General features: G+C 38.4%; 1 protein-coding gene across 6 annotated transcripts in view; it reads left to right on the top strand.

Moving 5' to 3' along the window:
• Positions 1-26,715, top strand: part of RPAP2 (RNA polymerase II associated protein 2) — a 197,068-nt gene that overhangs the window by 41,739 nt on the left and 128,614 nt on the right. For all 6 annotated transcript variants that reach the window (XR_005215302.1, XR_005215303.1, XM_037826647.1 and 3 more), the window contains exons 3-6: positions 19,809-19,923; positions 21,548-21,646; positions 21,843-21,908; positions 23,415-23,503. Coding sequence is in view for 4 of the 6 variants with exons in the window: in XM_037826647.1 (XP_037682575.1) it covers positions 19,809-19,923; positions 21,548-21,646; positions 21,843-21,908; positions 23,415-23,503 (369 nt within the window). In the remaining 2 variants the exon portion in view is untranslated. The remainder of the gene's footprint in view (positions 1-19,808; positions 19,924-21,547; positions 21,647-21,842; positions 21,909-23,414; positions 23,504-26,715) is intronic.

The following is a 26,715-nucleotide window of genomic DNA, read 5'->3' as shown; positions in this document are numbered from 1 at the left end:
CATGAACCTAATCATTACAGTGCCCTATGAAATTTAGACTCGTGAAACTCCACAATTGCATGAGACACTTTTATAAAATCTTGTATTTACAGATATCTCTTGCTGGTTCTGTTTCCCTAGAGAAGCCTAACTAACTACGTATACATTTTTTAATAATTCAGTTTTATTGACATGTCACAACCATGCAGTCATCCACAGTGTACAATCAATTGTTCACAGTACCATTATATATATAGTTGTGCATTCATCACCACAATCAATTTTTGAACATTTTCATTATCATACACAAAAAAGAATAAGAATAAAAGTTAAAGTAAAACAGAACACATAAAACATCCCATTCCCCCAATCCATCCCTGTTAGTCATTTATTTTTTGTCCTCATTTTTCTTCTACTCTGTCCATACACTGGATAAAGAGAGTGAGAGCCAAAAAGTTTTCACAATCACACAGTCACACAGTTTAAACTATATAGTTACAAAATTGTCTTGAAGAATCAAGGATATTGGGTTGCAGTTCAATAGTTTCAGGTATTTCTTTGTATCCCAGTACACTTATTAAAGCTAAAAAGGGATATCTATGTAATGGATAAGAATAACCTCCAGAAAGACCTCTCAATTTCATTTGAGATGTCTCAGGCACTGAAACTTTATTTTGTTTCATTTTTCTTACCCCTTTTGGTCCAAGAAAGCTTCCTCATCCACAAATGCCAGGGCCAAACTCATCCCCACAATCATGTCCAACATTGACAGGGAGATTTATACCCGAGGAGTCATGTCCCACATAGGGGAGAGTGCACTGAGTTTACCTGCAGAGTTGGCTTCGAGAGAGAAGCCAAATTTGAACAAAAAAAGAGGTTCTCTGGGGGTGACCGTTAGGCACAATTTTAAGTAGGCTTAGCCTTCTGTTGCAGAAAGAAACTTCATAAGGGCAAGTCCCGAGATCAAGGGCTTGGCATTCTAAATTGGTAGTCCCCACTGCTTGTAAGAACAGCATTAATTCCCCAGGAGGGTAAATTGAATATTTCCACATTTTCTCCCAGTCCCTCAAGGGGACTGTGCCAGTTTGAATATATTATGTCCCTCAAAATACCATATTCTTTAATGAAATCTTCTGGGGGCAGACTTAGTGTTGATTAGGTTGGAATCTTTGGATTAGGTTGTTACCATGGAGATGTGACCCACCCAAATGTGGGTAATACCTTTTGGTTATATTATTTCCATGGAGGTGTGGCCCCACCCATTCAGCATGGGTCTTAAATAAATCACTGGAGCCCTATAAGAGCTCAGATGGAGCTCACTGCTGCAGCTTAGAGAGACAGTTTGGAGGTGGCCTTTGAAAGCAGACTTTTGCTGACACTTTGGAGATACTAGCCCAGAGTTTGCCGCAAGAAGCTACTCCTAGAGACATTTTGGAATGCCATTTTGAAACACAACCTGGGAGCAAGTAAACATCAGCCATGTGCCTTCAAGCTAGCAGAGGTTTTCTGGACACCACTGGCCTTCCTTTGGTGAAGGTGTACTTGTGTTGATGCTTTAATTTGGACATTTTCATGGCTGTCAGAATATAAATTTGTAACCAAATAGGCCCTCTTTATAACAGCCAATCTATTTCTTGTATTTTGCATAATGTCAGAATTAACAAACAGGAACAGGGTTTTTGCAAATACGTTTTTATTCTCTGCCCAAATTACTCTAGGATGTATTGGGTCTTCACATTAACCTGTACAAACCAACCAGGTTTCACTCCGTATTCAATTTTCAATGTAATTATGTTGTTTTAATAAACTGACCATACAAGTTGAATTATATAGTTTGCTACAAAAAATATATAGATTTTGCACCTAATAAATCTTCCTCTGGTTTCACACAGAAGTTGAAGTTTAAAAAATTCCATCAATATCATCCTTTACTCTTTAATCTGATTTACCTTAGTTCTAGTTATGCATTCACCACCACTATCGATATGAGGACATTTCTGTTTCTTCCACAAAGAAAGAGGAAGAGGTGAAAAAAAAGAGAAAAAGAAGAAAAAAAAATGACAGCTAAAAAGCAACAAAATAAAAAATAAAATAAAAATAAAATAAAATAGACACTACCACCAATTCCAAGAATCCCCTCCCCCTCCCTAATATCCCTCTCTTATAGACATTTAGCTTTGGTATATTGCCTTTGTTATGATTAATGGAAGAATATTGCAATATTACTGTTAACTATAGACTATTTTGCATTAATTGTATTTTTCCCCAATACCACCCCATTTTAATATCTTGCAAAGTTGACATTCATTTGTTCTCCCTCATGTAAAAAATTCTTACATTTGTACATTTAATCACAACCATTGACCACTCTAGTTTTTACTAAGTTATACCGTCAGAGTCATTATCTTCTGTCTTTCCTTATGGTGTCCTGCATGCCCCTAACCTTCCTCTTTCAGCCATACTCACAGTCATCTTTGTTCAGTGTACTTATGGTATTGTACTACCATCACCCAATATTGTACTATCCATTTCTGGATCTATACAATCACTCCTGTTGAACATTCTGTGCTCCTTCAGCATCAAATGCCCAATCTTTACCCTCTTTCTACCTCTTGGTATCTACATTTCTACACTCTTTTCCAAACCTCTCTCCTGTCTTTTCCCATTTGCCTGAAGCACTCCCTTTAGTATTTCTTGTAGAGTAGGTCTCCTGTTCACAAAGTCTCTCAGTGTCTGTTTATTTGTAAATATTTTAAACTATCCCTCATTTTTGAAGGACAGTTTTGCTGGATATAGGATTCTTATTTGGCAGTTTTTCTCTTTCGGTATGTTGAATATATCATACCACTGCCTTCTCACATGATTTCTACTAAGAAATCTGCACTTAGTATTATTGAGCTTCCCTTGTATGTGATGGAGTGCTTTTCTCTTGCTTCTTTCAGAATTCTGTTTGTCTTTGACATTTGACAGTCTGATTAGTAAATGTCTTGGAATAGGTCTGTTTGGATCAGTTCTGTTTGAGGTATGTTGCACTTCTTGGATGTGTAATTTTATGTTGTTCATAAGAGTTGGGAAATTTTCATTGATTATTTCCTCCATTATTATGTTTGCCCCTTGTCCCTTCTCTTCTCCTTCTGGGACACCTATAACATGTATATTTCTGTGTTTCATGTTGTCATTCAGTTTCCTGAGCCCCTGCTCATATCTTTCCATTCTTTTCCCCATCTCTTCTTCTGTTTGTAGGATTTCAGATGTCCGTCCTCTAGTTGGGTAATCCTTTCTTCTACCTCTCCAAGTCTGCTGCTGTATGTCTTCGTTGTGTTTTTCATCTTTTCTGTTGTCCCTTTCATTCCCATAAGTTCTGCCATTTGTTTTTTCAAGCTTGCAAATTCTTCCTCTTGGTCACCCAGTGTCGTTTTTGTATCCTTCATCTCTTTTGTCACATTTTCTTTCAACTCATTGATTTGATTTAGTTTTGTTTAAACACCTTTAATTAGTTGTTTCAACTCTTGATTCTCAGTTGAGGTGTTAGTTTGTTCCTTTGACTAGGCCATATGTTCAGGTTCCCTGCTGTGGCTCATGATTTTTTGCTATATAGGCATCTGATTTTCTTGATTAGTGTTTTTTTATACATATATAATTTTTTAAATTGTAGAATATAACATATACATAAAAGTGATGACTTTCCAAGTGCAATTTAACAATTAGCAAATTTCGAAGAATATTATAGGTTACAATTCCACAGTTTGATTATTTCCTTCTTATGAAATGTAACATGTACAAAAAGGTAATATCTTTCAAACTATGATTTAACAAGTGGAAATATATGAAATTTCTGAAATTATTATGAGTTATAGTACCATAGTTTGAGTTATTTCCTTATTTTGAAATCTAACATATATATCAAAAGTTATAGCTTTCAAATTACAATTTAACAGGTAGTTATAGAACAAATTTGAAAGGAGGCTATGGGTTGCAGTTGCACCATTTCAGTTCTTTTCTTATACTTATTCTAATGCCCTAACAACTAAGAAAATGAAAATTATATAAAGATTCAGTATTCATGATCCTTTTTTAAAGTCTGTCTTGTCTGTTGCTACCCCTTCCTCTAGTTTAATCACTTTCCCAATCTTCAGGGATTGCTAGGTAGTGACCACCCTAACCTGTTGATTTTGAAAAGAGGTGTCAACTTTATGAGCAAAGGGGACATATCTAGTTGATGTTCTTGAAGAGGCTATTGCCTTTGGGTTTGGGGACATAGCTGGCATAGGAACACTCTGAAGGATTTAAGTTTCTGATGAATAAACTTAGTAAGTGAGACTTTTATAGAGTCTCAGATAGGGATCCAGGTATTCTTTAGGGTTTTTGGAATACTGTTGACTTGGGCTTATCGTATTATTGTCATATGGCATATCTAGCTGAAGCTTGCATAGGAGTAACCTCCAGGACAACCTCTTGACCCTCTTTGAATTCTTTTAGCCACTAAAACCCATTTTGTTGCCTTTTTTTTCCCCCTTTTGGTCAAAAATTCTTTAACAACCTCTTGATGCCAGGGCCAGTCTCATTCCCGAAATCTGTATTCCACATTGCCAAGAAGACTCATTCATCGTGGGGGTCCTGTCCCTCATTGGGGTGAGGGTGATGAATTTATTTGCAGAATTAGACTCAGAGAGAGAAAGTTCACATTTGAGCAACGAAAGTGGTTCTCTGGAGGTGAGTGCTCGGCATAATTACAGGTGGGCTCAGCCTTCTCTTTACAAGCCATAAGTTTCACCCAAACAAGCCTCAAGATCAAGGGGTTGACATATAAAGTAGGGGGTTCCTATGTTCACAAAGCATATGTTATAGCCACTATGATCCATCCGTTTCTCACATTATCACTTAGTTGTACAATGCTCATCACTCTCCATTTTAAACAATACTCAAGACCCAAAACATCTTGTCTCTATTGTCAGCCCTTAATTATTTGACCCTAGTATTTGTGTAATACTAGTATGGTATTCCTATTAATTATAGTTCTTAGTATGCAATATTAGATTTCTCCCATGTACCCTTCCATTGTCAACTCTCTGTGCTAGTGTCATACCTTAGAAGTATATCATGCAAGCACCTATCTATATTTGTGGTGCTGGGAACATGCCTTTAAACAACCCCTTTCATTCCTATTCGCGTTCAGAATAGCTTTGATACTTACAATCCCGTTAACAAACAATAGTCACCCCTATCCATTGCCATGCCTTTGAATTCACCATCATTAACATATCTGAACATATTAGATTATCATTCCCCCTCACTAGCTACTGTCTATCACTTGGTGCCCAGTATTCTAATAAGACATTGGTTTTATGTTGTTCAGGTAGTTCATAGAAGTGGTAACAGACAGTATCTCTCCTTTTGTATCTCAGTTATTTCACCCAGAATTGTATCTTCAAGGTTCATCCATGTTGCCATATGTTTCAGTGTTGCCTCTTGCTGCTGCATAATATTACATTGTGTGTATACACATTTTGTTTATCCACTTATCTGTTGAAGGACACTTGAATTGTTTCCATCGCTTGGCAATTGTGTACAATGCTGCTATGAATATAGGTGTACAAATGTATCTTATTGTGACTGCCTTAAAATCTTGTGGGTATATATCAAGAAGTGGAATTGCCAGATCATAGGGTAATTCAATATCTAGTTTTCTGTGAAAATGCCAAACTGTCTTCCAGTGTGGCTGTATCATTATACAGTCCCACCAGCAATGAAAAAGAGTTCCAGTTTCTCCACATCCTCTCCAGCATTTGTAGTTTCCTGTTTGTTTGATGGCAGCCATTCTTATTGGTGTGAGATGATACCTCATTGTGGTCTTGATTTGCATCTTCCTGATAGCTAAGTGAAGATGAACATTTTCTAATTGGGCTGTTTGTACTATAGTCATTGAGTTTTAGGATTTCTTTATATATGCAAGATATTAGTCTCTTATTAGATACATGGTTTCCAAGTATATTCTCCCATTAAATTGGCTGCCTCCTCACCTTTTTAACAAATTCCTGTGAGGTACAGAAGCTTTTGATTTTGAGGAATTCTATTTTTTTTTTTTTTTTTTTTCCTTTCGTTGCTTGTTCTTTGGGTGTAAGGTCTAAGAAGCACCCTCCTAATATTGGTCTTGAAAGTGTTTCTCTACATTATCTTTTAGGAGTTTTATGGTACTTACTCTTAAGTTGAGGTCTTCGATCTACTTGGAGTTAATTTTTGTATAGGGTGTGTTCTAGTTTGCTAATGCTACCTTTTCACAAAACGCCAGAAATGGATTGGCTTTTATAAAAGGGGGTTTATTTGGTTACACAGTTACAGTCTTTAAGGCCATAAATGTCCAAGGTAATGCATTGACAATTGGGTACCTTCACTGGAGGATGGCCAATGGCATCTGGAAAACCTCTGTTAGCTGGGAAGGCACATGGCTGGCGTCTGCTTGCTCCCAGGTTGCGTTTCAAAATGGCTTTCTCCCAGGATGTTCCTCTTTAGGCTGCAGTTACTCAAAAATGTCACTCTTACTTGCTGTTGGGGCATTTGTCCTCTCGTAGCTTCTCCAGAGCAAAAGTCTGCTTTCAAAGGCCGTCTCCAAAATGTTGCTCTGTAAGCTGCAGCTCCACTCTCAGCTCCTGTGCATTCTTCAAAGTGTCCCTCTTGGCTGTAGCAAGCTCGCTCCTTCTGTCTGAGCTTATATAGTGCTCTAATAAACTAATCAAGGCCCATGCTGAATGGGCAGGGTCATACCTCCATGGAAATTATCCAATCAGAGTTATCACCTACAGTTGTGTGAGTCGCAACTCCATGGAAACACTCAATCAAAGAATTACAGTCTAATCAACAGTAATATGTATGCCCACACAAGATTGCATCAAAGATAATGGCATTTTGGGGGGACATAATACATTCAAACTGGCACAGGGTGCAAGGTAGGGGTCCTCTTTAATTCTTTTTGTTATGGCTATCCAGTTCTCCCAGCCCCATTTGTTGAAGAGACTGTTCTGTCCCAGTTCAGTTGATTTGGGGGCCTTATCAAAGATCAGTCAACCATATATCTGGGGGTCTATTTCCGATCTCTTGATTCAGTTCCATTGATCAATATGTCTATCTTTATGCCAGTATCATGCTGTTTTGACCACTGTGGCTTTATAGTAGGCTTCAAAGTCTGGAAGTTTAAGTTCTCCCACTTTGTTGTTCTTCTTTAGGACGTTTTTGGCAATTCACGGCCTCTTTCCCTTCCAAATAAATTTGGTGACTAGCTTTTCCAAGTCTGCAAAGTAGGTTGTTGGAATTTGGATTTGGATTGTGTTGGATCTGTAAATCAGTTTGGGTAGAACTGACATCTTAACAATATTTAGTCTTCCTATCCATGAACATGGAATATTTTTCCACATATTTAGGTCCTTTTCTACTTCTTTTAGTAAAATTTTGTAATTTTCTGTGTAGAGATGTTTTACGTCCTTGGTTCAATTTATTCCTGGGTACGTGATTTTTTTAGTTGCTATTGTGAATGGAATTTTTTTTTTTTGATTGCCTCTTCAGTTAGCTCATTAGTAGTGTATAGGAACATTACCGACTTACGTGCATTAATCTTATATCCCGCCACTCTGCTGAACTTGTTTATTAACTCTTGTAACTTTGTGGTAGAATTCTCGGTTTTTCAAGTATAAGATCATATTATCTGCAGATAATGTCAGTTTTACTTCTTCCTTTCCAATTTGAATTCATTTTATATATTTATCTTGGCTAATTGCTCTGGCTATAGCTTCTAGCACAATGTTGAATAATAGAGGTGACAATGGGCATCCTTGTCTCATTCCTGATCTTAGGGGGAGGGCTTTCAGCCTCTCACCATTGAGTACTATACTGGCTGTGGGGTTTTCATATATGCCCTTTATCATATTGAGGCGGTTTCCTGCAATTCCTACCTCCTGAAATATTCTTATCAAAAAGGGATTTTGAATTTTGTTGAATGCTTTTTCAGTGTCCATCAAGATGATCATTTGATTTTTCCCTTTTGATTTGTTGATGTGTTGAATTGCATTAATTGACTTTCTGATGTTGAACCACCCTTGCATGCCAGGAATGAACCCCACTTGGTCATGGTGTATAATTCTTTTAATGTGCCTTTGGATTCGATTTGCAGGTATTCTGTTGAGGATTTTTGCATCTATATTCATTAGGGAGATTATCCTGTAGTTTTCCTTTTTCGTAGTGTCTTTATCTGGTTTTAGTATCAGAGTGATATTAGCTTCATAAAATGAGTTAGGTAGTGTACCTTTTTCTTCATCTTTTGAAAGAGTTTGAGCAATAATGGTCAATTCTTTTTGGAAAGTTTGGTAAAATTCCCCTGTGAAGCCATCTGGCCCCAGACTTTTATTTGTAGGTAGATTTTTGGTGACTGATTGGATCTCCTTGCTTGTGATTGGTCTGTTGAGGTGTTCTATTTCTTGGATCAATATGGGTTGTTCATGTGTTTCCAAGAAATTGTCCATTTCCTCTAAGTTGTCTAGTTTATTGCCATACAGTTATTCACAGTATACTCTATTTATTTATTTTTTATTTATTTGGAATCTGTAGTAATTATCCCTTTCTCATTTCTGATTTTGTTTATTTGGGTCTTCTCTCTTTTTGACTTTGTCAGTCTAACTGAGGATCTGTCAATCTTGTTGATCTTCTCAAAGAACCAACTTTTGGTTTTATTTACTTTCTATTATGTTTTTGTTCTCCAGCTCATTTATTTCTGCTTTAATCTTTGTTATCTCTTTGTGTCTGCTTGCTTTAGGGTTAGTTTGCTGATCATTCTCTAGTGTCTTTGGTTAGGTCTTCAGTTTTAGCTCTTTCTCGCTTTTTGATATATGCATTTAGAGCTATAAATTCTCTCTCAGCACTGCCTTCACTGTGTCCCACAGGTTTTGATATGCTGTGTTCTCATTTTAATTTATCTCTTGATATTTACCAGTTTTTCTTGCAATTTCTTCTTTGACCCACTGGTTGTTTAGGAGTGTTTTGTTTAAACTCCATGTATTTGTAAAAGAGCTGGTATTGTGGTTGTTGATTTTTAGTTGCATTCCATTGTGGTCACAGAATGTGCTTTAAATAATTTCAGTCTTTTTAAATTTATTAACACTTGTTTTGTGCCCCAACATATGATCTATCCTGGGAAACGTTCCATGGGCGCTACAGAAGAGTGTATATCCTGGTACTTGGGATGTAATGATTTATGTATGTCTATTAAGTTTAACTCATTTATCACATTGTTTAGGTTCTCAATTTCATTATTGGTCCTCTGACTAGTAATTCTGTCTGTAGAAGTGACTGGTGTATTGAAGTCTCCCACTGTTATTGTTAATGTGTCTGTTGCTCCCTTCAGTTTAGCCAGTGTTTGTCTCATGTATTTTGGAGCCCCTCGATTGGGCATGTAAACATTTATAGTTGTTATTTCTTCTTGGTGAATCATCCCTTGTATTAATATATACTGTCTGTGCCAGTTCGTTTTATTATGTCCCCCAAAACACCATTATCTTTGATGCAGTCTTGTGTGGGCAGACATATTGGTGTTGACTAGATTTTAGAATCCTTTGGGTGTTTCCATGGAGATGTGAGTCAGTCAACTTTAGACAAGACCTTTGGTTGGATAATTTCCATGGAGGTGTTGCTCCACCCATTCAGGGTGGGTCTGAATTAAATTACTGGAGCACTATATAAGCTCTGACAGAAGGAGCAAGCTTGCTGCAGCCAAGAGGGACACTTTGAAGAACGCATTGGAACTGAGAGAGGAGCTTCAGCTTACAGAGCAACATTTTGGAGACGGCCTTTGAAAGCAGACTTTAGCTCTGGAGAAGCTAAGAGAGGACAAACATCCCAAGAGCAACTGAGAGTGACATTTCGGAGGAACCGCAGCCTAGAGAGGAACGTCCTGGGAAAAAGCCATTTTGAAACCAGAGCTTTGGAGCAGACGCCAGCCACGTGCCTTCCCAGCTAACGGGTTTTCTGGACATCATTGGCCATCCTCCAGTGAAGGTACCCCATTGCTAATGTGTTACCTTGGAAACTTTATGGCCTTAAGACTGTAACTGTGTAACCAAATAAACCCCTTTTTATAAAAGCCAATCTATTTCTGGTGTTTTGCATTCTGGCAGCATTAGCAAACTAGAACAGATTTTGGTACCAGAGAAGTGGGGTGCTGGTGCTGCTGAGTTTGCAAATAGCAGACATGTTGGAATGGCTTTTTAAATGGATAAGGGGAAGATTCTGGAAGAATTCTGAGGAGCTCTTAGAAAAGGCTTAAACTGCTTTGAAGACACTGTTTATGGAAATATGGGCTCTAAAGAAACTTCTGACAAGGCCCTGAGCAGAAATGATGAATGTGTTGTTGCAAACTGGAAGGAAGGTGATTCTTGTTTTAAAGTGGCAGAGAATTTGGCAAAATTAAGTCCTTGTATTGGACAGAAGGCAGAATTTGATGCAATGGCCTGGAATATTTAGCTGATGAGATCTCCAAGCAAGATATAGAAGAAGTAGCCTGGCTTTTACTTGCAGCTTATAGTAAAATGCTAGAGGAGAGAGAGAAGCTGAGAAATGAACTCTCGGTTTCAAAGAAACCAGAAATTGAGGGCCTGAAAAACTCTGGGTTTCCAGGGGGTGAAACCCCAGAAGCTACAGCCCAATGTGAGGATGTTACCAGTCATGGAACCCAGTCACCATTTCAGTACAAGCCAAGATTGGAGATGGAGTTATCCAGAAAGGATTTATGGAAAGTCCTATTGTCTGAGGGCTTTGACCCCTGTGTGCTTCATGTGACGCCAACAGAATTTTTGTGAGATCTTTATAGATGGAGTTGCTGCCAGTCTGGACTGGAGGAGACAGACAAGGAAGAAATTGAAGGAAAAATTTCTTCAAAGACAGAGCCATGGAGATTGGTGTCTGGAGTCAAGTGGTCTCAGTCTGGAAGAGCAGAGTGGGCCTCACGCATGGAAAGGGTGAGTTTGCCCCAGAAGTCAAGGGCGGGCCTTCTGCCTCGATGCTCAGGAAAAGTTCTGCCACCCCAGGCCCCAAAGAGGGTGGAGCACATTTCCAGGGGACTGGGGAGAGCCTGGCCACCACCCCACTGTTCTGAAGCAGTTGAGCATGTGCCCCGGAGATGGAAGAGAATCCAGGTGCTGCCCCAATGTTTGAGGAGGGTGGGGCTGAGAAGGTTGTTTCCCCAATGTGTGGATATGTTGGAGCACTCACCCCTACGTTTGGGGACGAAAGGGCTGCTGCAAAGGCCCTTAGGAAGGGTTAGACTCCCACTCTCTCAAGCCCCAAGCATTCAACATTGTTCTGTACATGACTCTCAGACTGAAATCTAATGGAGTTTGCCCTGTGGGTTCTAGGAACTGTTTTGGTCCTGTTAACCCTGTTTTCCTGTCACTTTCTCCTTATGGCAGTGGGAATGTTTACCCTATGACTGTCCCTCCTTTGTATATTGGAAGTACATACTTGTTTTAAGTTTCACAGCTCCACAGCTAGGGGGAAATTATGCCTTAGGAGAAACTATGCCTGTAACTGATTTAATGGGATCTTGTACTTAACTATTGTTACTGAAATGATTTAAGTTTTTGTGATATTGTGATGAGATGAATATATTTTGTATATGGAAAGATCATGTCATTTTGGGGTCCAGGGGGTGGAATGTGCCAGTTTGAATGTATTATGTCCTCCAAAATGCCATTATCTTTGATGTACTCTTCTGTGGGCAGACATATCAGTGTTGATTAGATTGTAATTCTTTGAGTGTTTCTCTGGAGATGCGCCCCACCCAGCTGCAGGTGATGACTCTGACTGGATAGTTTCCATGGAGGTGTGGCCCTGCCCATTCAGTTTGGGCCTTGATTAGTTCACTGAAGCACTATATAAGCTCAGACAGAAGGTGCAAGCTTGCTACAGCCAAGAGGAACACTTTGAAGAATGCACAGGAGCTAAGAGAGGAACTGCAGTTTACAGAAACATTTTTGAGATGGCCTTTGAAAGCAGACTTTTACTCCGGAGAAGCTGAAGCCTATAGAGGAATGTCCTGGGAGAAAGCCATTTTGAAACCAGAACTCTGGAGCAGATGCCAGCCACATGCCTTCCTAGCTAATAGAGGTCTTCCAGACACCATTGGCCATCCTTCATTAAAGGTACCTGATTGTTGATGTGTTAGCTTGGACCCTTTATGGCCTTAAGACTGTAACTGTGTAACCAAATAGACCCACTTTTATAAAACCCAGTCCATTTCTGGTGTTTTGCATTCTGGCAGCATTAGCAAAGTAGAACACTGTCCTTTATCTCTTATGACATCTTTGTATTTAAAGTCTATTTTGTGTCATATTAGCATAGCTACCCCAGCTTTCTTTTGATTGCTGTTTTCATGGAATATTTTTTCCATCCTTTCACTTTCAGTCACTTTGTGTTACAGGGTCTAAGATGAGTCTCTTGTAAACAGCATATGGCTGGGTCATATTTTTAAATCTGCTCTACCAGTCTGTATCTTTTAATTAGAGAGTTTAATCCCTTCACATTGAAAGTTACTAATATGAAGGGAGTTCTTGAACTAGCCATCTTTTATTTTGGTTTTTAGCTGTTAGATCTATTTTTTCTCTCTCTCTTTCTTTTTTCCTTTAAGTTACCCTTACTAATAACTTCATTTCTGTGCTCTTCTCCAGACCTCTCTCTCTGTTCTTTTTTTTTCTCAGCTGGTAGAGCTCCTTTAGTATTTCTTGCAGGGCAGGTCTCTTGTTAAATGCTCTCAGCGTTTGTGAAAATTTTAAACTCTCCCTCAGTTTTGAAGGAGAGCTTTGCTGGATAAAGAATTCTTGGCTGGCAGTTTTTCTCTTTCAGATTCTGAAATACATCATGCCACTGCCTTCTTGCCTCCATGGTGCCTGCTGAGTAGTCAGTACTTAGTTTTATGCTGTTTCCCTTGTTTTTCCCTTGTATGTGATGAATCGCTTCTCTCTTGCTGCTTTCAGAAGTCTCTCTTCTTCAGCATTTGACAATCCAATCAGTATATGTCTCAGAGTAGGTTTATTTGCATTTATTCTTGTTGGAGTTCATTGGGCATCTGTAATTTGCATATTTATGTGCTTTATGTTGTCCATCATTTCCTTGAGATCCATTTCAAATTTTTCAATTTTTTTTCACCATTCGTTCTTTTGTGCTATTATTTACCATTACCCTATCTTCGAGGTCACTAATTTGTTCTACTATTCAAATCTGATGTTACGTTTCTCAAGAATATTTTTAATTTGATCAGCGGTATGTTTTATTTCTGTAAGATCTATTTTTTTATTTTGCAGATTCTTCTTTATGCTCTTCTAGGTTCTTCTTCATGTCCTTTATATTCTGAGCCATAATATTGATATCGATGTGCATGTCTTTGATTAATTGCTCTAAATTATGTGTCTCTTCCAGCTTTTTAATTTGTTTGTTTGGCTAGTCCATGTCTTCCATATCCCTCAAGTGCTTGTAATTTTCTTCTGGCTTCAGGGCATTTGCTTGTCTTGATAGGGTTACTTTGAGAAGTGCAGGATTAATTGAGTATGTATATATGTATATATGTATATATATTTATAAAACTTGGTTTGCTTGAGTGGTTTCCCAATCCTGCCACCAAGTGACACTCTTGAGACACAGCTTGCTGTAGTGCAGTTTCCCTAACCTATCAGCAGCAGGTGGCGCTCTCAAGTAGCTGTTCCCTGAACTTCTGCTGTGTGGCAGCAGAGTCCAGACTCGCTGGGGAATTAATCAGTGCACTGGATCTCTGGGGAATCCCGGTCCCAGGTCTGCAACATGGGCCCCAAGCAGGTAGGCAGGGAGCCTGATCTAAGGGCACCCCACAGTTGGGACGTGGGACCTGCCTGCTAGTTCTCTGCCTGCCTTGCACCCGCAAGTCTCTGTGGTGTTGAAGGGGCTCCCAGTTGCTGGTATAGCACCTCACTCTTCCCTGCTTCTTGCTGTTGCACCCCACCCCAACCCTGAACTTCCATTGGGGGAGAGCATTTGCCACCTGCTGGGTTCCCTCATGGGAGCTCCCCTCTGTCTGGCTGTGTAGGATCACCCCCTAACAAAATTTCAAGGTAGGTGGATTGGAGTGGAGAGCCACTTCTCACTACCTTGCCTAATAGGGGCTTCGCTGTCCCTGGCCAGGAGTTTAGGGTCCAGATGGGGAACACACTGCATCCCTCCAGCCACAGTCTCTCCTCCCTTTTTTTCGAGTGTCCCCTCCATGTATTGTGGAGGGACCTTCAATGTCTGGTCATACCTTGGAACCACAGTCCCTGGTGTCCTCTGTCCCCTTTCTAGTTAATGTTATGGTTCAGAAGCCCGTTCTGCCTTACCTACTCCACCATCTTCTCAAAAGTCCTCGATTAATTTATTCTGGAGGTTCTTTTCTCTCTTTTGCCTTGGGTTTCTTTTGGTTTTCTTTGATCTCTGTATTTCTTTATTTGTTTCACTGCCCAGTTGTCAGATTGGTCCTGCCTCCCGTCTTTATCCAAATCAGACACCCACCGTGGCATGCCACGAGGGTGGTGTTCTAGTTTGCTAATGCTGCCAGAATTCAAAACACCAGAGATGGATTGGCTTTTATAGAAGCGGGTTTATTTGGTTACACAGTTACAGTCTTAAAGCCATTAAGTGTCCAAGGTAACACATTAGCAATCGGGTACCTTCACTGGAGGATGGCCATTGGTGTCCAGAAAATCCCTGTTAGCTGGGAAGGCACGTGGCTGGCATCTGCTCCAAAATTCTGGTTTCAAAATGGCTTTCTCCCAGGACGTTCCTCTCTAGGCTGCAGTTCCTCAAAAATGTCACTCTTAGTTGCACTTGGGGTATTTGTCCTCTCAGCTTCTCCGGAGCAAGAGTCTGCTTTGAATGGCTGTCTTCAAAATGTCTCTCATCTGCAGCTCCTGTGCTTTCTTCAAAGTGTCCCTCTTGGCTGTAGCTCCTCTTCAAAGTGTCACTCTCAGCTGCACTGAGTTCCTTCTGTTTGTCAGCTCATTTGTATGGCTCCACTGATCAAGGCCCACCCTGAATGGGTGGGGCCACGCCTCCATGAAAATTATCCAATTAGAGTCATCACCCAGAGTTGGGTGGGGCACATCTCCATGGAAACACTCAAAGAATCACAATCTAATCAAAACTGATACATCTGCCCACACAAGATTACATCAAAGATGATGGCGTTTGGGGGGACATAATACATTCAAACTGGCACATTCCACCTCCTGGACCCCAAAATGACATTATTTTTCCATATACAAAATACATTCACCCCATCACAATATCACAAAAACATAAATCATTTCAGTAACAGTAGATAAGTACAGGAACCCATCTGAATCAATTACAGGCGTGGTCGGTCCTAAGACATACTTCCCCTCTAGCTGTGGATCTTTGAAACTTTGAACAAGTTATGTACTTCCAGTATACAAAGGAGGGACAGTCATAGGCTAAACATTCCCATTGCCATAAGGAGAAACAGTTAGGAAAACGGTTAACAGGACCAAAACAGTCCCTAAAACCCACAGGACAAACTCCATTAGATTTCAAAGTCTGAGAGTCATTAACAGAATGACGTTACATCCTTGGGGCTTGAGAGAGCAGGAGTCTAACCCTTCCTAAGGGCCTTTGCGGCAGCCCTTTCCTCTCCAAATGGTCGTGTGAGTGCTCCAACACATCCACACATTGGGGAGACCACCTTCTTGGCCCCACCCTCCTCAAACATTGGGGCATCACCTGGATTCCCTTCCATCTCCGGAGCACACGCTCAACCCCTTCAGAACAGTATGGTGGCAGCCGGGCTCTCCCCCGTTCCCTGGGAATGTGCTCCACCCTCTTTGAGGCTTGGGGTGGCAGAACACTTCCTGAGCATCTAGGCGGAAGGCGCGCCCTCAACCTCCAGGGCAAAACTCACCCTGTCCATATGTGTGGGCTGTTCCACTCTCCCAGCCTGAGACCTCTTGACTCCAGACCTCAACCTCCATGGCTCTGTCTTTGAAGAAATTTTTCCTTCAATTTGTTCCTTGTCTCTCTCCTCCAGTCCAGACCGGCAGCATCTCTGTCTATAAAGATCTCGCAAAAATTCTGTTGGCTTTGAGCACACAGGGGCAAAGCCATTAGACAATAGGACTTTCCACAAATCCTTTCTGCTTAATTCTTTCTCCATTCTTGGCCTGTACTGAAATGGCGGCTGGGTTCCATATTTGGTTACATCCTCACATTGGGCTGTAGCTTCTGGGGTTTCACCCCTTGGAAACCCAGAGTTTTTCAGGCCCTCAATTTCTGGTTTCTTTGAAACCAAGTGTTCATTTCTCAGCTTATCTCTGTCCTCTCACATTTTACTATAAGCTGCAAGGAGAAGCCAGGATACATCCTCCACACGTAGCCTGGAGATCTCCTCAGCTAAGTATTCCAGGTTGTTGCTTTCAAATTCTTTCTTCCATCTGATGCCAGGACTCAATTTTGCCAAATTCTCTGCCACTTTAAAACAAAGATTGCCTCTGTTCCAGTTCGCAACAACACATTCATCATTTCTGTTCAAGGCCTCATCAGAACTATCTTTAGAGTCCATATTTCCACAAACAGTCTCCTCAAAGCATTTTAGGCCTTTTCTATCAAGCTCCTCACAGTTCTTCCAGAATCTTCCCCTTATCCATTTAAAAAGCCGTTCCAACATGTTTGGTATTTGCAAACTCATTAGCAAAAGCACCCTACTTCTCTGGTACCGGAATCTGTTCTAGTTTGCTAATGCTGTCGGAAAAGCCACCAGAGATGGATTGGCTTTTATAAAAGGGGGTTTATTTGGTTACACAGTTATAGTCTTAATGCCATGAAGTGTCCAAGGTAACAGATTAGCAATTGGGTACCTTCACTGGAGGATTGCCAGTGGTGTCTGGAAAACCTCTGTTAGCTGGGAAGGCATGTGACTGGCGTTTGCTCTAGAGTTCTGGTTTTAAAATGGCTTTCTCCCAGAACATTCCTCTCTAGGCTGCAGTTCCTCAAAAATGCCACTCTTAGTTGCTCTGGAGGCATTTGTCCTTTCTTACGTTCTCCAGAGCAAAAGTCTGCTTTCAAAGGCCGTCTCCAGAATGTTGCTCTGTAAACTGCAGCTCCACTCTCAGCTCTTGTGCATTCTTCAAAGTGTCCCTCTTGGCTGTAGCAAGCTTGCTCCTTCTGTCTGACCTTACATAGTGCTCTAGTAAATTAATCAAGGCCCAAGCTGATGGGTGGGGCCACACCTCCATGGGAATATCTCATTAGAGTTGTCACCCACAGTTGGGTGGGGCACATCTCCATGGAAACACTCAAAGAATCACAATCTAATCAAAACTGATATATCTGCCCACACAAGATTACATCAAAGACTTTGGGGTTTGGGGGGACATAATACATTCAAACTGGCACAGATGGTTTGTCAGTTTCCAGCCCTATCTGTGTGTCTCACCCTCCAGCTCAGATGCACCAGAGTCCCTGTCTGCCATGTGCCTGTGGGCCTCTGGGATTGGGTAGTGGCTCCTGGTGCTTCAGTGCAGCACCCCGGCCTCTCAGCTGTGCACACTGTGGGTTTTCCATGGAGGAAGAGTGAGTGTGGTCACCAGAAGACCACCAAATCTCTAGTTCCCTCATGGGAGCTTTTGGCCACAGGGCTGTGAAGGGTTATCTCTCCCAGCCAATTGCTGAAATGAGTGCATGGGGTGTGGAAAGGTGCTCCCTCTTGTGCTCAGTGGTCGGCTCCAGCTGCCAGTCCCCGGCGGTGTTCCCAGATGAACAAATTCATCCTTTCCTGTCAAGTGCATTCTCTCCACTCCCCATCTAAGTCCCCACTATGTGGTATAGAGTTCCCTGTTGGGCGGGTGACACCCTGGAACTGCTGCTCTGCTCTTTACCTAGTCTTTTTCACAGAGGAGAAGTTCGTGCAACCTCTCCTAATCCGTCATCTTCCTGGAACTCAGTCCAGTGCTTTTCAAACTTTAATGTTCATATGGGAAGCTTGTTAAAATGCAGAATCTGCTTCAACACATCTGGAGTGGGGCCCAAGAGTCTACATTTGTATCAGGCTTCCAAGTGACATTATTGCTGCTGGTCCATGTGTCACACTTCGAATAAGAAGGATGTATATTACTCTTTCTTTCTTCCTGGTGTCAGTACATGTGGTCAGTAATCCTTGAGTTTCTTGGCCTTCCTATTACATGACGATGTACTCTCTTTTCCTGGTTCTCAGCGTGCTGACTTCTGGATTCTCTCCTAGTGTCTTCTTTTTTCTTTTTTTTTGCAATTTTAGTGATACATATTCACATACCACAGAGTCATCTCAAGTGTACAATCAGTTGATCACAGTATCATCATATAGTTCTGTATTCATCTCCACAGTCAATTTTTGAACATTTTCATTACTCCAAAAATTAAAAAGAAAAATAGAAGTAAAAAAGAACATCCAAAACATCTCATACTCCTTCTCCCCTATTATTTATTTACTTTTTGTCCCCGTTTTTCTACTCATTTGTCCATACACTGGATAAAGGGAGTGTCAGCCACGATGTTTTCACAGTCACATGGTCAAACCATGTAAGCTATATAGTTATACAGTCCTCTTCAAGAATCAAGGATACTGGGTTTCAGTTCAACAGTTTTCGGTATTTCCTTCTAGCTATTCTAATACACTAAAAACTTAAAAGGGATATCTATATAATGTATAACAATAGCCTCCAGAATGACCTTTTGACTCTGTTTGAAATCTCTCAGCCACTAAAACTTAATTTTGTTTTATTTCTCTTCCCCCATTTGGTCCAGAAGCCTTTCTCAATTCTACAATGCTGGGTCTGGGCTTATCCCCAGGAGTCTTGTCCCACATTGCCAGGTAGATTTACACCCCTGGGAGTCATGTCCCACGTAGAGGGAAGAGCAGTGAGTTTATCTGCAGACTTGGCTTAGAGAGAGAGGCCACATCTGAGCAATAAAAGAGGTTCTCTGGGATGACTCATGCACAGTTATAAGCAAGATTAGCCTCTCCTTTGCAGTAACAAGCTTCATAAGGGCAAGCCCCCAGATCAAGGGCTCAGCCTACTAAACTGATATTCCCCAGTGCTTGCAAGAATATCAGGAATCCCCCCCCCGGGGGGGGGGTAATATTAACACATTCTCCCCCAGTACCTCCAAGGGGCTTTGAAAATACTTTTTATTCTCTGCCCAAATTACTCTGGGATATATCAGAGCTTCACACTAATCTGTACAAACTGATGATCTCATCCCCTATTGACGGTTAAATGTAATTATGGTGTTTGAATAAACTGACCATACAAGTTAAATTTGCTACAGAAAATACAGATTTTGCACCAAATAAACATCTCTTCCTTTTGAGACTTGACACAAAGAAATTTTGATTTAAAAGAACAGCCCAGTTCTTCTTTCACTCTGTAATCCTTCCTGGTTTCTGGCACCTTGTTGGAGGAAGAGCCTCCGTTTTTAGTTACACAGAGGAGTTGACAGAGTAGAAACCCTAACTGGCAAAAAGATTTCACCTCATTTTTCTTTTTCTGCAAGAGCCTTTAAGTGCTTCCTTGTGCTCAGAGCTCTGGAAATAATCCTGTTATTATGGTGACCTCTCTATATACAGTATAAGAAGTAGCTTGTTTCCATTTTACAAAGTATTGACTTTTAATTCATAACAGCATTATATCAATTTAATTTAAGGTCAAAATAGGGAGTTACATTAGTGTTATATTTTAAAGGATGGAGATTTGGCCATGATAAAGGTTATAAGTAAAATAACCTTCTCATTATAATTTTAGGAAAGCAGAACTAGAAGCAGCTGTGAGAAGGAAGATTGAATTTGAACGAAAAGCTCTCCATATTGTTGAACAGCTTTTGGAGGAGAATATTACAGAAGAATTCCTAATGGAGTGTGTATGTATTACATTGGTATATTATCACTTTTGTAGCCTAAGATATTTATATCTGCAATTTCAAACTTCCTTGCATTGAAGTCTTTGACTTCATTCTTAGTCACTAGATGCAAGTAACATTCTAGACAGTTTGTGCATTTTTAAATAGTTAGTGATTATATATTCCCTATCATGTTATGACTCTAAAATGCACTCATGGAAAATAGCTTGCTTGTTTTACCATTTAGTTATAGTTCTTTTAACTAGTCTGTCTATCTTCCTTGATTTTCCTCACTTTCCACTAGTGATCACAATGCTGGTTTTCCATATTCTGTATTATATTAGTTTCCTGAGGTTGCTATAAAAAATTACCACCAACTTTGTGGCTTAAAACAACAGAAACTTATTTCACAGTTTTTGAGACTAGAAGTCTGATATCTGGTAGGGGTCTGCTCCCTCCAGGGGCTTTAGAGGGAGAATCTGTTCCTTTTCCACTTTTTGGTGACTACTCCAGCATTCCTGGGCTTCTGGGCACGTTGCTCCAATATCTTCCCCTATCTTCACATACCTTCTCTTCTGTGCTGCTCTCTTCTGTGTGTCTCTTATCAATAAACTTGTCATTGGATTTAGGGCCTACCCAAATAATCCAGGATGAATTCATTTTAAGATCCTTAACTTAATTACATATGTAAAGACCCTTTTTCCAAGTAAGGTAACATTCACAGTTTGCAGGCATTAGCACACGGACATATCTTTTTGGGGGCCACCATTTAGCCCTTTATATGTAAGTTGTGCTATTTCAAGTAACAAAACATTATTTTGTTGCCACAATTACCATCAATTGTGATATTTTAAAAATCTGAAATATGGATCATGTATGACTTAACACATACCCAGAGTTTGTACTCTGCATTAAAATAGTGTTTTCCATCCATATATACTTTTTTTACCTTAAAATATTTGAAGTTTTTTTTAACAGCTTTATTGCATTATATTTTGAATAGAAATTTCTTCTATAGCCTCATAATCCTTAAAAGGAGAAAGAAAAAGGAAATTATAAAGCAGTACTTCTTTGCAAAAATAGTTCTTAGTTTGGCTCAGAGATTTTTCTAAACAAAAGATTACAAACATTACAGTATATTAATTGATATACTAACTGCATTAGAATCCCCATGTATGATGACACTAAAGAAGACAAACACAAACCAAAAATGCTTAATTTGAAACAAAAACCTTATTTCACTCTCAAAAGAAAGTATTTCAGTCCCTGAAAAAACAGAAAAACTATACCTCCTGCCTCAGAACTATTTTATAAAGTGTATGACTTACAAAGATACATAGTATGCTGTGGCAGAAATTACACATATAAACATACGTGTGTGTGTGTATATATATATATTTTACATATGTGTGTCTATATATATGTTTTATATATATATAAAATAACTAACATTTACTGAGTGCTTATTATGTTTCAGGCAATTCTCTAGGAGCTTTTTCTTTTATTTTCTCCTGTAACGTCAAACCTTTGAGTTAGGTACTATTCTTGGCACTATGTTTTCACATGAGGTAAGTGAGGCCAAAAGCACTGATATAAATGAGCTTTTCATTAAGTGTGGGAAAATGCCCCCTCCGTGTCATCGTAGGGGAAGTTCATCACATCTGCTCACTACAAGGATGTCGTGGATGAGCGTTCCATTATCAAACTCTGTGGTTATCCTTTATGTCAGAACAAGCTGGGAATTGTAAGTAAACTAATATTTTTCTAAAAAATATTCTTTTAATTTTTATATTTGATAAAAATATTTTGTGGAAATAAGTGAAACCTAAGGCCATAAATTAATGATGTGGGTTGGCTAAAGATATGATAAGATGACTTAATCTTGTAACATAAAGTTTATTATTTGAATTCTTTTGTAAGCTGTAATTTCTTTTCTTTAGGTACCAAAACAAAAATATAAAATTTCTACCAAAACCAATAAAGTATATGATATTACTGAAAGAAAGGTAAGTTTAAAGGGTGTTTTCAATGTGGCAGTTAATTTTTAATATTATACTAAATAGAATTCAAAACATAGCTTTTTAAAATCTTACCTTTTGGAGAACTACCATATTAAAATTTTGCTTTTATTTGTAAGTATTTCAGTCAAGGGCTTAAAAACTCTTTGTCTAATCTTTTAAGAAATACTTAACTTGAACATTTTAAAATTGAAATGCATATTGGCACAGGGATTAATAGGTAGGTCATGGAACAGAATAGATAGCCAGAAATAGAGTCACTACATATATGGATACTTTATATAGGACCACAATGGTATTGCAAATCAATGGAGAAATAATGGATTTTTCAATAAATAGCCTAGATAGTTATCCATATGGAAAAATTGAAAATTGACCTGTACCTCAGGACACATACAAAAATTGATTTTAAGTAGATTAAAGACCTACATGTAAAAGGCAGACTTTTCAAAGATAATAGGGGAGAATATTTTTATATACTTGGTATAGAGAAAATGATAGGCCATTGAGGAAAAATTGATAAATTTGTCTACATTAAAATTTAAAAGTTTTTTAAAATCACATTTCCAAAAAAGATAAGCCACTAATCAGAAGTTTTATTTCTCACATGTAACTGACCACAGGGTTAGTATATGCAGAATATATAATCTATGAGGAGAAGACAAAAAACCTAATAGAAAAATGGTCAAAATACTTAAATAGGTATTTTACAGAAGGAACTTGAATGGCTAGTGAACATATAAAAAGATGTTCAACCTCATCCATAATCAGGGAGGTAGCAAATAAAGGACATTGAGTTTTATTTTTATAGCCCCTCAGATCAGCAAAATTATAAAAATCTTACAATATTGTTAACTCTTTTTATACTGCTGGTGTGGTCACAAGTTGGTACAACTTTCTGAGAAATTTTTTGGCATTATCTACCAGTTGAATTTGCACATACATTATGAATAATTCGTATTCTTTAGTACATACCCCAGAGAATTCTTGCCTATGTGCACAAGTATATATGTATTAAGAATGTTCATAATAGCATTGTAATGATACCAAAAAAAAATTGGAAACAACTAAGTTTTCCATAGATTATCAATGGAACATAACACACAGTGAAAAATGAATGAATCATTTTTATGAAAGAATTGCAAAACCCTGTTGAACAAAGAAGACAGGAGTACATAACAGTATTCCACTTAGATATAGTTTAAAAATAGGCAAAACTGAATGGTATATTTTATGGGGCTATGCATATAAGTGGTAAAACTAAAGAAAAGCGTGAGAATAATTAACACAAAATTTAGGATAGTGGTTCCCTCTTGGGAATGTGGAGGGTGATGCATTTGAGAAGGACACACAGGGCCTTATTTCTTACCGTAGATTCTAGATTCATGGGTATTTGTTTTATTCTTGAACTATATGTTTTCTATTCACTTCTATATATGTTATATTTCACAATAAGAAAAAATAATTTACTAGGTTTATAAATGTTCTTTTTAGTCTTTTTGCAGCAATTTTTGCTATAAAGCATCTAAGTTTTTTGAAGCACAAATTCCCAGAACTCCTGTATGGGTTCGAGAAGAAGAAAGGTAATTTAAATCATTAAGTATATATTATTCATATATTCTAATAATTTCTTCCTGCTTTTTTGAGATATGTAGAGAGTAGGTCTGGTTTCTATAGCATGTTACCGATGTACATAGTTTAATTGTAGGCAAATGGTTGTATTTTAACTTAAAATAAAACAAAAATTATACCTACAAATGTTATTTATCTATTTGCTGTTCGCCATTTTAGCTTTAATCACAAAACCTGAATTTATCTCTGGCTTCCTGCTTTGCCAGTTTTATTTATGAATCTTGTTAATCTAATAATCCTAGAGTAAGAATGTTAATTTTTTTTCAGAAGATAGTGGATCTTGGGATCCACACTCGTTTTGTTAAAAATCGAAGGTATGTGCTAAGGTTAAAAAATTCAGCTAATTAGGTTATTTAATCCATTAAAATCATTTAACAGTTTATTAATTTAAAGAAAGCCAATTGAAAAGGTGGTTTTTTCATGAAAAAGTTTATGAGTAGTGCTGAGGTTCCCTTTGGGAAATGTTTAAACATTTGCAACGTTTTCCTATAAGCTGAATTGAAGAGAAAATTTATTATTGAGGGAGAAATAGCATAATAATATTTAAAAGGTAACAAAAATTATGGTTATGGTAATTAAGCTGTATTGTCTAGGAATTTTAAATAAAAGCTTAAATTAATGAGATAATGTCCCCAATAATTCATGTTTGACAGAGAATATTATCACAACACAAGGCACTGATATTTGTAGTAGGTTAGTGAAGCTCGCTGATAAATAAACTTAGTGACAAAAATACAATGAAATGTAAGTGAAAGCTCTGCCTCAAAAACTAAAAAGCAAAACCTGAAGTAAAATCTTATCTGATGCATGAAGTTGAAGACACATTCTTTGTAATTCAACTAGCATCATGTACTGATGATAAACACTTTTGCCTACCAATCCAATCTTGTGTGGTTTAGAATATGTGACATATTTGTTGATTGGATTGAGCATAATGAAGACTAAATTGTTCACTTCTCTACCAGCCTTTCTGACTTTTTTGTTTGGAGGATAAAAAATTGTGGTGTTGTCCAGGATGACTGGGAAGTTAAGAGCACCCTTTTTTATTTGTCACTCCCTTTTTTTTTCCTCCATTCCTGATGTTTCTTCCACCACAGCTGCCTCATCTCTTTGACAGCAGCATTGTTCCATTCCTCACTATTCAGACTAGTGCTTCCTTAAGTTATCCTTAACTGCTTCTGAAGATATCTTCTCTACTTGATTTCAGCCTGCTGTGCTATACTCATATCTGCTTCAACTGTTTCAAAACCATTTACTACACCACCTCTACTGCCATCTCTGTTTTCTTCCAATATAGTTATTTAATACTTCCTTTTGCTAATTTAAAACAATTCTTCCCTCTAATCTTTTCCTAAAATCTCAACATCCTATGTTTGGAATGCCCATTCCCCCCTCAAACATGAAGCCCTGTCATCTTGTATTTGTGGTTTTTGAAATTCTGCCATATCTGTAAGCCCTTATTTGCCTTACTGAAAAAGAAAGATGAAAATAGCCTTGGTTTTCCTAATCTAAACAATTTGACATTCAAAGTGTGTATGTACTTAGTACCTTGTAGACTACACACACACACAAAACCCAAATGGCAAGACAGATGCACAAGAATGAATAAAGCAAATTCATACTCACTCTAGTGAGGACCTGTGTTAGCGAGGACAGGACATTTCATATTGAGGAATTGTAAGCAAAAGTCAGAAAACAATCTCAAGGGAGTGGGTTGGGGTATTGGAAGGACAGAATGGGATCATTAGCTCACTTGAAGTAAAGGATGTGTTTTGAGAAAAAAATAGAAGATAATCATAGGTAGGTTACAAGGAGCCAGGCTAAGTTTGGTTGTCCTCAAGTCCTGGGGAATCATCAAATGTTTTTTTTGAGCAGAATTTAATCTGATCTTGGTGTAAAAGGTGAATTAAAAAAAGAATCATAATTAAAGTGTTGAAAGTTTATTAACAAGCTCAGAAAATTAAGTATATTGCCTAAGCAAGTGATATATTCTGAATTAAGACCATGATTCTATAGATCTTACTTCACTTGAGTTGGAGGAACCAGAGTGATCTATAAATATATATTTGTACCATTGCATATAGTATAACTATAGCCCCTGTTTATATATATTTGTCAGTCTGTAGCCACATCAGTGTCTTATATCTGGATGCATCAGTGTTATTTTAATTTCTGAATTAGGGGCGGGTATTATGTCAGTGTTATTTAATGAGTCCACTAGAGGTCACTAGTTATTCACAGAGAAGGTATGATTTTTAACATGTGCTAATGATCAGAATTCTAGAATTCTGTATGTTTTTTAGTTGTTGCACATTTAAGCTCTACAGAAGTGTGATATTTTAAAGAAAATCTGTTGATACATGGTATGGGTTACAACATTCAGAACTAATCTTCCTTTAAAGGGGAAAAAATGGTTCCTTTTACATGGCAGCATTTAATATATAATGCACGGACAGTTTAATTAGCTTACAGTGAGTCATCATAATAAATTCTGTTGTATTTTAAAATAAAAATAAATTTTAAAATAATAATATATCTTATTGCAATGACTTTCAAACTTTTTGGCCACTGTAATACATTTTACATTATGAGCTAGTATATACATAAATATAACTGAAATAAAATGTATCCTTACTATATGAAGTGCCTATTATATATTCAACTGTACTGCTTTTTTTAAATGCTGGTGGCACCCCACTAAATTGATCTGCAGTTTAAAGAGTACTAATTTGTTGGATTTAGCTCAAGTTTGTAGTTGTTTTACTGTAGGAAAGTTTCTCACCCATGCTAGACCTCAGTTTCCTCATTTGTAAAGTAGAAAAGTTGCATTTACCCTCTGTTCTGGTTTGCCAAAGCTGCCATTATGCAAAATTCCAGAAATGGATTGGCTTTTATAAACGGGATTTATTAGGTTATAGATTTATAGTTCTGTGGCCATAAAAGTGTCCAAACTCAGGCATCAACAAGAAGATACTTTCACTGAAGAAAGGCCAATGGCATCCAAAACACCTCTGTCAGCTGGGAAGGCATGTGGCTGGCATCTGCTCGTCCTTTGCTCCCAGGTTCTCATTTCAAAATGGCTTTCTCCGAAATGTCTCTGGGTTTGTGTCTCTCTTAGCTTCTCTCTGTCAGCTCCAGTGCATTCTTGCTTATTCTCCCAGAG

This window comes from Choloepus didactylus, chromosome 2 (assembly GCF_015220235.1).
Source record: "Choloepus didactylus isolate mChoDid1 chromosome 2, mChoDid1.pri, whole genome shotgun sequence".
Taxonomy (NCBI): Eukaryota; Metazoa; Chordata; class Mammalia; order Pilosa; family Megalonychidae; genus Choloepus; species Choloepus didactylus.
This window is presented reverse-complemented; position numbering and strand designations above follow the sequence as displayed.